The sequence below is a fragment of the Electrona antarctica genome (genome assembly GCF_951216825.1).
Source record: "Electrona antarctica genome assembly, chromosome: 12".
Taxonomy (NCBI): domain Eukaryota; kingdom Metazoa; phylum Chordata; class Actinopteri; order Myctophiformes; family Myctophidae; genus Electrona; species Electrona antarctica.
This window is the reverse complement of record NC_136793.1, coordinates 29,112,176-29,124,169: the sequence shown is the minus strand read 5'-3', so window position 1 is coordinate 29,124,169 and position 11,994 is coordinate 29,112,176. Positions and strand designations below refer to the sequence as shown.

Sequence of the window (11,994 nt, the reverse complement as noted above, 5' to 3'; positions counted from 1 at the left end):
TGCTGTCACCTGTCAGTGCGCTGGCTGTGTTGTCACCGACGGTTTATATATATATGCTGTTTGTAGTAACCTCGCGTCACCAGGCGAAAAGTCTGGTTTCTATTTACGGCTCCCCGCTCAGGTCCGGTCTAGAGCCCGCCTACGTTGTCTGGTCATTTCCACACACACTTACATGCACCCATTCAATCTGTTTCCGTATCCGCTAAACACCAGATCTGCAAACTGCAAAGTGAGTCGGCCTCAGTCTTCATATATCGTATCATAACATAACATCGGGGCGTTCCAGACAACATCCCTGACCGTTTTGTAGAGAGAATTGAATTGGTCTTGGTCCGCCTGAAATGGGACTGCAATTCTGTTTGACACAGGTTCGTAACCCCCCCCCCCCCCATTGTCTAAGTATCTCACTGACATGTTGTCCTAGCAAACATAACCTGACTGTTCTGTATTTGTACATGGATGTTACCGTTAGCACAATAGCTAGCTAGCGCAGGCTAACAGCTGAGCAGGTGCAGCTGCAGCAGAGGCTATCACTAGGTATGTGTTAAATGTCATGCATGCATGCTATTGCATATCCTTACTGAATGTAACATTAGAGTTAGACTACTGGGGTCTGACACAGTGGTCCTGGTAGTCTGATACTGTACTGACAGAATAGACAGACAGGCCCTTTCTCTGCACAACTTGAGAGATGGCAATTTAACATCCAATCTAGAATCATTCATTCACAAGATAACTTGGGTCAAGTTGGGTGGCACTGGTAGAGGGGGCTGTTTCATTTAACTCTGGGAGTGTACTCAGAGTTATAAATGGATAAATTAAGATTGACGTTTTATGTGTGCTAGTTCATAATGGTTCAGGGCTGTACAGTAAACCATATAGACCAGGACTTGTTTGGTGCTAGCTAGCTAGCAAGTGTACAGCTGTTTAAGATTATGACTCATCTGATCTCAAATCATCCATGCGCCTGTGTGTGTCACTGTCTAACCTAAAATGAATGTGATCGTGTACTTACACACTGTGTGGTTGTAACCATTTTCCCCTTGATAAAATGTCGCTTGAAGTAATAGCAGTTCTCGTGTCACCCCATTAAATGTTTGATGGCATTGTAATAAACACTAATAACTAATTTATGACTCAGGTCGAATTACTCCTTTTAGAAACCACACACACACACACACACACACACACACACACACACACACACACACACACACACACACACACACACACACACACACACACACAGAACAAATGTTTGGTAGTAGTTATTTATTTACTTAGGTGCTTAGAAAGCTTGTCATGCTCTTCCTTGTCTTGACGGTATCTTCTTAATTACCTTTCATAGTTCTTGTTTCTAGATTGTGTATTATGTGCAATGTCACAACATGTTTGTCTTTTTAAGTTTTTACATAATTTATTCACTGATGATAGTCAGATTATTATTATTACCGGTATTATTATTATGTCTGTCTATTATTCTTATCTCACTACTCTTACCTGTACCTATCCTGTGTTTTCACCCTTACTGCTGTGCTGTTATCTTAAACCCACAACGGTTACAGTACATGTCTCTCTTGCAATCGATATACTGTATGAGTCCATGTAGCTGCTTTGTTTTTGTTTAGTTTTTCCCTGGAAGGTTGTGTTTACTTACTAGTCGAATATAGGGGGCGGTTCTAACTTCTGGCATCTTGCTCTTGTACTCTTCTCCTCTTGCAGATGATATGAAAAGTATACGTGGTCAAAATGAATAAGCCCAAAATGACTACAGAGAAAGGGTTAGTAGCTTTGTTTTCTAAATAAGAGACACACACACACACACACACACACACACACACACACACACACACACACACACACACACACACACACACACACACAGGGTTTTTGTGTGAAAGGGAGAAGGGTCAACCCAGTATAGCAGCACATTACTGATAAGTGTCATTCTAGGTACATTCTGGCTGGGTAAAAACTGTAGCTGTGAGTTGTGCAAGATATTCAGTTCACTGACTGTCTCTGTTTACATGCATCCTATTATTAAAGCTACAATCTGTAAGGTGTACTGTATATCCTCTCCCAATGGAGAGAGGTAATTGCAACTGTAACGCCTGGGATTTTGTCTCCTGCATGGGAGACCAAACATCTACCGCTCATTGAAGAGGGAATCCCTGCATGGCCAGGGGTCATATTATTGGTGATATTAACCCTCTTGTGGCCAAGCCTAATTAACAGTGGATTGATTCTTCAGCCAGCATTTTTCAAATGTTTAATTTGTCTTTTTAATGCCAATAGAAAAATCCGCGATATACACACTATATCTCATTCTGACGGGGCAAGACCATAGTATTGGGACAATCAGTCCTGATGGTGGCGGTAACGTCACCATTTTGCCGATTCTGACCAAAAGGAGCGAGTGAACGATGACCACATCCGGTTAGGATCAAAATATCCGGCAGTAGCTTTGCTAGTGTGCCACAATGAAAGATGTCCGGAATGCTAAGCTATCATCGTAATTTTCATAACTAAGTCAAATTAAGCTCTAATCAAGCCCAAAACATCGCATTTTACGCAGCGATGCATGCGCGATCACGCGCGTGCGCGATCGACCGTGCACACGCGGATTTTCGGCCGGTTTTAGGAAGATTACATCGGCCGTTAGCCAAATTAGCTAAAAAATGCTAAATTTTGCGACAATAAGCTCCCGATTATTGGGAATCAATCGATTACGTCAATTACGTCAGTGGCCATAAGGGATTTATTGATTTCATTACGTCAATTACGTCACTGGCCATAAACCAGTTTTAATTGGTTGTGAGCTTCAGGCAGGGCTACATGTCAACTACTGCAGATGTGCTTGTTATTATTGTAATAACATACTCTATTATACAGATTGGTTAAAGTCTCATTCAATCTGGTATTGTACCCTATATCTGATGTCTGATATAATCTTACTTAAAGTAAGAGGTTAAGGCATGCTATATGACCACCCATTTGATTTGCTATGATAACTTACATTGACAAGCCATATTATTACCATAAGCCAAATGACCTTAGTTTTCACTGGCAACATGCTTGCTAAATGTTTCACCATAATATGGTGAAACATTTCAGTCCTCAAAATGGACTGAATCAAGGACATATTATGTCCTTGATTCAGTCCATTTTGGGGTTTTGCATGCTTGTGAATGACTTTTGTTCTTGTCTCACCCATGACATCTCTCTCACTTTTTGTTTCTTCCATATTTATCTCAGGGGGTTTGCTTTATTTTCTGCCTATAACGTCTCTGTCTTTATATGGACATACAGACTCAGCCTGGCAGAATCTTAGTTTTGATTCGGTCTCCCTTGGCAATTGTTGCTATGCCAACAACTGACCCTCTAACCCTGCTTCTTCACATGTGCTTTTTATAGCTATGGAGTGGAAACATGACAATTTCATGTTTAGACAATAGACATAATGTTGTCCACATGTTTTGGCATGTAGACATTTAATGTTGCAGCATCAGTTTAGAATTGGTTTAGTTTAGAATAGATCAATTTTGTTAAATGCTCTTTTAAATTGAGACTAAATGTGACTTAATATGAATTAACAAACAAAATGAACATTAAGAAAATGAATTATATTATGTAACAACTTAAGCGTGCGTGCGCACACACAGTCACACACACACACACGCACACGCGTTAACAATGTTGTTCACTGTGATTCCAGTGTTCCCAGTAACTCGAGGGTACTGATGTTGCTGGCTCAGTTGGAGAGGATGAGCGGTGAGGCCATGATGACGGATGCTGAGATCGCTCGACAGCTCACTGCAAAGATCTTACATCTCATACAGACACAGGGTGAGAAATGTACACACTCATCCACAACACCACACACACATACATGTCAAATGCCTATCTTTATTAAATTGCTGTCACTGTTATTTGACTTATTTTGACTATTGACACTGTTAGTTGGTTTATAAAGTGGCGCGGTATGACTAGCATAATCATCCAAAAAGTGAAATGGACTGCTGTGGTTTTGAATCTCAAGTACAGATTCCGAGCTGTGCTACTGAATCTGTCAGCAGCGGCATTCAGAAGGTGTATACATCGTTGTTAGTGGGAAGGAAAACATAGGTGCCCCACAGGCAAGAGGAGGGCTCAGGGTGGACCTAACGGGCCAACTTCTACTATCTACATTCCATTGGTTTTGAGTAATGATGAGATAATTTACGAGGATCAGAGTGCTCTGGTTTCATGATTAGGCTGGTTGTCCCAGGATAGCACCATATAGTACTGTAAGTACTGGAAACATTTCAGCTGCAGAGGAGAGGTCAGTGTAACCTAATCACCCCCCACACACACACACTTTCTCTCTCTCTCTTTCAGTTTTCAGTCCACAGTAAAAATCTCCAGTGTTCATTTATCCATTTGTAACTCGGAGAGTGTGCAAATCTCTCAGATCTAAATTAACACACAGGATTTTATTGTGCATTGGGTGCATAATATATGACCTGAAACCCACTAACCCCATCACCCAAATACGTATAACCCCACCCCCATTCTCAGGCTCCCTTCTTCTTTTACCCTCGCACCCATTTTCTGCTCTCTCTGCCTCTTTCCACACTTCTTCTTCGTCTTGATCATCTGCTTGCTTTTCTTGTCTCCCCTCCTTCACAAAGTTCACAGACAGGCCTTCTCGTCATAGGGAATTCAATCTAGGAACCCATTCGGTGGGAAATAAAATACTGATTTTCCTACTTGGTTTTTATCTCCTTCTTTTGTGTAGAAACAGGAACTCGGTTTGGCTCCTCTACTTTCTTAGTTCACTTCCTCCTGGGTGCTTCTGTGTTTATTCCAACTAACAACAACATATTTAGGGCAGTGGTGCTGACAGTGTCATTATAGGGATCCGACAGTTGATTAATTTGTTTCACAAGGCTATAATTATCCTTTACACATTCTGTGAACACGCACGCGCACGCGCACGCACACACACACACACACACACACACACACACACACACACACACACACACACACACACACACACACACACACACACACACACGCACAATTCCATCTGCATACACATGCCAGTAAGCATATTTTTATGGGTAGCAAATGACACTCAAAGAAAAGGAAGCACAAACGTATGCACATATGCAGTGCATGTGCAGTGCACACAAATTTGTGCCAGCCAGGTAGAAATGATAAATGAAACAGTCTACAGTCTTCTTGCCCGTAAGTGCATCACCTCTTGAAGGTGGGTGCAATTAGGGATCAGTGGGCATTACCATTATGCATTTGAAGGGTCGATTCCTACATTCCAGACCACACAGACAGACACAACTTGAACCAAAGCACCTTGTTTAGTATGAGTTCATATTGTACTTTACATGCTTTACCCATTGAGCTGCACTGTACTGTAATAGGCCACATCATTTGCATTTAGAGCTCCAATGAGTATCAGATTTGACCTCCCTCCATTATTAACAATGTTGCTCTGTCATCTCTGACGTGAATCCACACACCTGTGCAGAAACCCCCTCCCGGCCATCATTAAAGTTACTAATCTGGTCACAGTTCATTACTCAGCATCCAATAGCCATGTGATATAAAGTCCTCCCAGAGAAAACAAACCACTACAGAACTTTGTCCTCCACTGAGTGGCAATGACGCAGGGGTAGAGTGACCGGATGGGAAGCGCAAGGATCCCAGTTCGAACCCGGGCTCCCCCAGAGTTAGTGTCCAAGTGTCCTTGAGCAAGACTCTGAACCCCTAATTGCTCCCGATGTGCAGGTTGGTGCCTTGCATGGTTTTCTCCGGCATCGGTGTGTGAATGGGTGAATGTAATGCACAATCTCTGTAAAGCGCTTTGGATAAAGGCACTATAAGTGCACCATTTACTGTACCATTTACCCTACTGTCAGCATGCATTCACGGCAAAACATGTGTTGTTGTTTCCATGGCATAGTAGCATGTTTTTTTGACACTGACATTTGTACATGTGTAATAGACACACATTCAAATTGTGTATTTTATATCCGCTTCAAAAAATGAAAAGAAAAAAAAATATTTTTATGGAACGTGTAGGTCTTGTCTGAACTTCTGTTTGTTAGATACAGTGGTTTGTGGATTTTTAGGTATTTCTGGACAACCACTGATCCGACCGACTTTTGGCTCTGCACTCGGTCCTCGGATGATACAAACCCCAAGTTTGAAGTTCATCGGTTGGCCGCTTATTGAGATATGCACGTGGCACACAGACACACATGGAGATTCTGTGCATTTTATCGTTAGATGTGACATGGATTTAGTTACTTGCTCTATGTGGTAACGTAATCTTGCTTTTTATAGTGAACTTAACCTGAGTGCAAGAATGGGACAATGGAATTAAATCATTCCATTGTTGTTCACACACTTTTGAATTATTTCTGTTTACATTTTGGCAGTACAAACGTATAGTATGTCAGTGTCACAGCCCGTTTGAAAGTCTTTCAGGTGTCACTTGGCATCATGATTGACATTGGACACTGAAGAAAGAGGATGATATGCGAACATAATCTTAGTGTTGATTTTAATGCATCTTGATGATCGGCTATACAGTAGATGGAATGTACTGGCTGGAATTTACTGGCTGTACAGTAGATGGACTAGTGAACTCAATCTTGGCTCATGTTGCGTCAAGTCTCTCTGACGTATTATTCCATTTTTAGCCAACGGGACAGTGGAGTCCCCTAGGGCAGGCTATCATTCTCACTTTAAAATAAGATGGAGGATCAGGACAGTTTTGTGTGGATGTGTCTTTCTCTCTGTGTGCCACACAGCAATGCACTTAATCCATCACGATTGATGTGTGTCTCTCACCCACTGAATGATGATATTACTGTTTCTCCTGCTTGGCCAGTTGTCCCGGCAGCTCTGGGCTGTGACCTGGTTCATAGTAATCACACTCTGTGCCTGCATGAGTCTCGTGTTCAGACACTGAGGGTGTTGGAGAACAGAGTACCGTATTATAGAAGGAAAGAGGCCAGTGGAGTCCCAAGTGCTGGCTAATGCAGACGATGCCTGCAGTTGCGTGACATTGGTGCCTGTCTGAATTATTGTCAGTTAATATTTATGTGTCTGCTCGAGAATGCAGTCAGTCGTTCGCTCTCCTCTCTCTCCAATACTGATTAGCAGGAAAGGAGGAGGAGGAAGAGGTAGGAGGAGGAGTCAAGAGGTAACCTAAACAGTTGTCTTGTTTCTATAGGAGTGGCCGAGTGGTCAAATTGCCGTTGCCGTAGCATTTGGAAGGAGGTGTTTATGGCAGCATTCATAGCCCTCTCATTTCAAAGTGTTTGTTCTGTTACTTGTGGACAGTTGAGGGGCTTGGTTTGCATCTATCTTCCCATCTTATACAGGTGCCATATGCACTATTCTTGAAGTTCTTCTGTTGGCTTCATTGTGTAGACACTGTAGAGCATCAAGCTCTTGTAGGCAGTGAACCTGGGAACTCAAAAGGATTTAGACATTTTCTGCCTGTCCCTCGAGAGGTTTGTTGCCTTTGTTGTTGTGAGATGGAGTACAGCTACATGAAGAGACGCAGTAAATCTGTGGTCTGCCCCGACTCACCAGGTAAAAACAATTCCTACTTATTATACAACCTTGTTGTCGCTCTAATTAAAACATGCATTGTTTATATAAGACTTCAATTATTTTAATTTCTTGAGGTGTGCTCATTGAACTTGCCAGGAAATGTAACCACATGTACTCAAGGTTTCTGATTCTGAGGATGAAATAATAAGGGAACATTTGGTGAAAATAGGCAAACATTGAGTGAAAATAGCAGATTTACAAAATCACAATCACAATGACCTAGTAGATCTGCTTTCACTATTGACATGTATAATACAAAATCAGGTGTGTATGTTGCAAATATTTTAAAATGTTTAATTTTCCTGGGGCACGAAACTGTATTTCACAATTCACATCTGTGCTGCTTACTACATTCATTAACTCTGTTTGGAACAATCTAACATTTTACACTTAGGAAAGGGGTCACCAGTTGACACCGGGCCAGTGCCTCATTTACTAATAGTTTTGGACTGAATATTGGTACCTGTTGCAGCAGTGTGTGTATTTCCATTCAATTAAAATACAAATATATTTCTTTGTCCTTAGTATTAAGTATTAATAGTATTGTTTGCCTTAGGTGTCTTCTTTACCTGGCTACTTCAATTTGTAGTTCATGGATGGTAACCTATTCTACTGTTAGACTCTAAACATTAACTTTTCTTGTAAATGTAATAAGTGGCAGGCAGTACAGGAGACTGCCCTCATGCAGTATTTCTGCAATGCCTAGGGATCTTGTTTTGGCCTTCGAGGATTCTTAGGGATCTTGTTTTGGGCTTCGAGGATTCTTAGGGATCTTGTTTTGGGCTTCGAGGATTAGTGTTGCAATGTCATTTTGTTTTCAAGAGCTTTAAAAAGTCTGGCATGACAGAAATGTCTTCAGAGGTCACAACTCTCCCAGCCACTCAGTGATGAGTCTGTGTGTAATAAGCATAAGTGCGTGCGTGCGTGCGTGCGAGCGTGCGTGCGTGCGTGCGAGCGTGCGTGCGTGCGAGCATGCGTGCGTGTACTGCATGCACACATAGATGTACACATTCAGCACATGCATGTGTCGAATGTGTGTGACTGGAAGTGCATGTGTGCACACATATGTTATGTCGTGTTTCCAATGATCTATGTTTGAGCCAACACATGCTCATTGAATGCGTTTGTAGTCAAACAGCAGGGTGCAGCCCAGCTTAACATATTGCATCATAAATCAATGAAGCTCGCACGCTTGACTCCCTCCATGGCCATGCCCATACTCCATTTACACCCCCATGTTCAGTTTAGGTCTCCATCCATCACACTGGCACGCTCTCCACAGCCACCTGTGAGATCTGCACCAGGCAAAACAAATCAGGCTGGGCCATGATATGCTGAGGTGTGACATGCCTACATCTATGCCTACAGAGGCGGCCTTCACATTGCCTTTTTACAGGGTTCTACAGATTTTGGCAACCCCATGACCTTTCCTGTAGCACCACCTTCAGGCCAAAATGTAAAATGTACACAAGGTTTGTCATAATCTAATAGGCAGGTTGCAACCAAGAGACCGAACCGGAGCGTTAGCCCCGCCCCCCAGCTATTAATTTCAATAGAAGTTGCTCAGTGGCGCCGGAAGTACAATTATAACTCAATGGCTCGAGGGAGCGGAAGTTTAGCCTAGCCTAGCCCGGACCTCCTGGGCTGACGCACATGACGTCATGACTCATGAACGTCCGTCCACCTCCCTGAAAGTGCTGCAGTTCCACTTTTCGCCACTAGGTAGTGGCAGCTTCAACGTTGGATAGCCTTACTGGGGGCTTGGTTGCAACCCTCCTGGTTTTGACTGCATGACCTTTCTTTAAATGCCAGCCATCAGCCCAAATGAGCAGTTGGGTATAAGGAACAGGACACGTTTTTCATGTTTAGCCTCTTTGTAACATTAGCTATTGGTTTAAAAGCTCATTTGGAAAGGTTTGTGGGGGAAATGACAGGACGTGTGTGTGTGCGCGTGCGTGCGTGCGTGCGTGCGTGCGTGCGTGCGTGTGTGCGTGCGTGCGTGCGCGCGCACGGCGGCAGATGATGTAGAGGCTCAAAGTGAATGGAAATGACCTCTCAAGTCTTAGTCTTAACCTTTGTATGAAGAAGATGGATATCACAGTTTCTGTAAGCAGAGAATAGCAAGACTGACATTCAGTGCCAACTGCACTGCCCTGCATGGGGGAAAAAGGTTCTGGTTTACAAACATTTTGGGATGCTGTGCTCCATGTAACATTTTGACATTTTTGTGACAGCTTGCTTCTCTTCCAAGAAAAACCTCTAACCTTTGACAAGAAGTTGGTTGTTTTAACGTGTGTGTGTGTGTGTGTGTGTGTGTGTGTGTGTGTGTGTGTGTGTGTGTGTGTGTGTGTGTGTGTGTGTGTGTGTGTGTGTGTGTGTGTGTGTGTGTGTGTGTGTGTGTGTGTGTGTGTGTGTGTGTGTGTGTGTGTGTGTGTGTGTGTGTGTGTGTGTGTGTGTGTGTGTGTGTGTGTGTGTGTGTGTGTGTGTGTGTGTGTGTGTGTGTGTGTGTGTGTGTGTGTGTGTGTTCTAGAAAAGACCAGGAAGGAGGTCATGTCCAAAGGTTCCAGTGGCATGGAGGTCATCCTGTCTTCACTGGAGGTTAGTCACTCATTGGCTCAACTTGATATGATGGCATCTCATTACACAAACCTTTTCTCTACCGTTTGCTTTGATTTCAATCAGCAAAGCAATGGGCTGGCCTACCCTTTCAGCTCTGGTGTGAACTGGAAGCTCTGGGCTGGCCTACCCTTTCAGCTCTGGTGTGTGAACAATGATAAGTTCATTCCACAAATGGAATTATTATCTTCGCGGATCATATTATTTTTTTCATAGCCCTACACAATTAAAAAGTAAATAATTTACTTGAATTAATCATCATTTACTCAAACCACGTTGTACATGAATTTTTAAGGTATTTTGACTGCCTGTAATTAGGGCTACAACTATCGTTTTAGGCAGTTATTTCCTTAATTTGTTGCTACTTATTGTTTTTAACTGCGTAGGCAGCACAGATAAGGAGTAGGATCAGTACTGTAAGATACAGCAAAGCACAAAGAAAACACCATCAATAATGAACAATAGTATACAACAGTATACACACCCTATACAATAGCCTGCACTATGCATAATTACAAACTCACAGTCAGTGTCATCACAGTTTCATGTCCTATGCTAAGGCCAAAAAAACGTACGCAGAAACACAATCACAGTGCCGTTGCGTCATCACAGATTACACTGGTAACGTGACAGTGTCAACAGTATTATCAGTACACTAACCACACCATACAGTATTACCGAGGAGATTTTATAGTACAGCGATGATACTTGAATTGGCTCTAACCTGTAGTGTATACAGACAGCAAAAGCACACACACCTGTGTATCACAAACTACTTAGGCACACATTGTTCTAGGATGTGTCATTTACTGACTGCACTGTAGACATGGTTCATCAGTTTTAATTAATAGGCTGCACGCTAGGATCAAGATAAAGTGATTGTTTATTACGTAGTTAAAGATGCATGGTGAGCAGAAGAAGCTTATTCACATCATTAAGCTACAGTATGAAAACTTAAGGACGTGTGACAAATGAAAGGACAGAACAGCATGTCACTGTCTTAGTAAAGTGTTGGGCCACCACAAGCTTGGCATACAATATACTGTACAATACATGTCTCTGGAACTCTACTGGATGGATGGAACACCATTCTAACAAAAGCTATTGCCTCATTTGGTGTTTTGATGATGGTGGTGGCACGCTCTGTATAACACGTCAGTCCAAAATCTCCCATAGATGTTCAATGGGGTTGAGATCTGGTGACTTTGAAGGTCATGGCATGTGAGTCACATCATTTTCAGAATTGTCAAACCATTCAGTGAGCCATAACACACGACGCAGGTCACTAATTACACCTGTGCTCTACTGGTTACTCATTGACTTCTGAATTGATTTAAAATGTACTTGAATCACATGTAAATTACTTCACGGGTTGGCCCTTACTTACCTAACAACAGAACTATTGTGCCTTATAAGGACAAGGTGGTGGTCTTCTGACAATGACCTTCTCGCTGTCCCAAAAATCTAGGCTAAAAGGTGACTGGGCTTTTGTATTTTTCTGTATACTAGTAATATTTGTTTTGAAGGCACTTTATAATTAAACTTTATCTTACCTTACATTCGTGCCCTGTGGATGGGGACATTTTTATGTTCATCCTGTAACCTTGATCTAAAATCAAGGTCAAATGGGCCTGTACAGCATTTAATGGGTCAAATGGGCCTGTACAGCATTTTTAGACATGCCAGATATTCAGCTTCTTCCTTTCATTTGTCAACTGTCTTTATGTGCAGCAGTTTTATTACTGTATA

The 11,994-nt window shown here is 42.3% G+C and overlaps 1 protein-coding gene across 6 annotated transcripts in view; it reads left to right on the top strand.

Moving 5' to 3' along the window:
* The first annotated feature begins 266 nt into the window (after positions 1-266).
* The window catches only part of agtpbp1 (ATP/GTP binding carboxypeptidase 1), a 52,407-nt gene continuing 40,679 nt past the window's right edge, over positions 267-11,994 (top strand). For 5 of the 6 annotated variants that reach the window (XR_013791198.1, XM_079515304.1, XM_079515303.1 and 2 more), the window contains exons 1-4: positions 267-368; positions 1,723-1,781; positions 3,716-3,846; positions 10,160-10,227. Coding sequence is in view for 5 of the 6 variants with exons in the window: in XM_079515304.1 (XP_079371430.1) it covers positions 1,750-1,781; positions 3,716-3,846; positions 10,160-10,227 (231 nt within the window). In the remaining variant the exon portion in view is untranslated. Of the gene's footprint in view, positions 369-1,722; positions 1,782-3,715; positions 3,847-7,233; positions 7,609-10,159; positions 10,228-11,994 lie in introns of those variants that run through there. The other variant, XM_079515305.1, reaches the window with a different exon arrangement.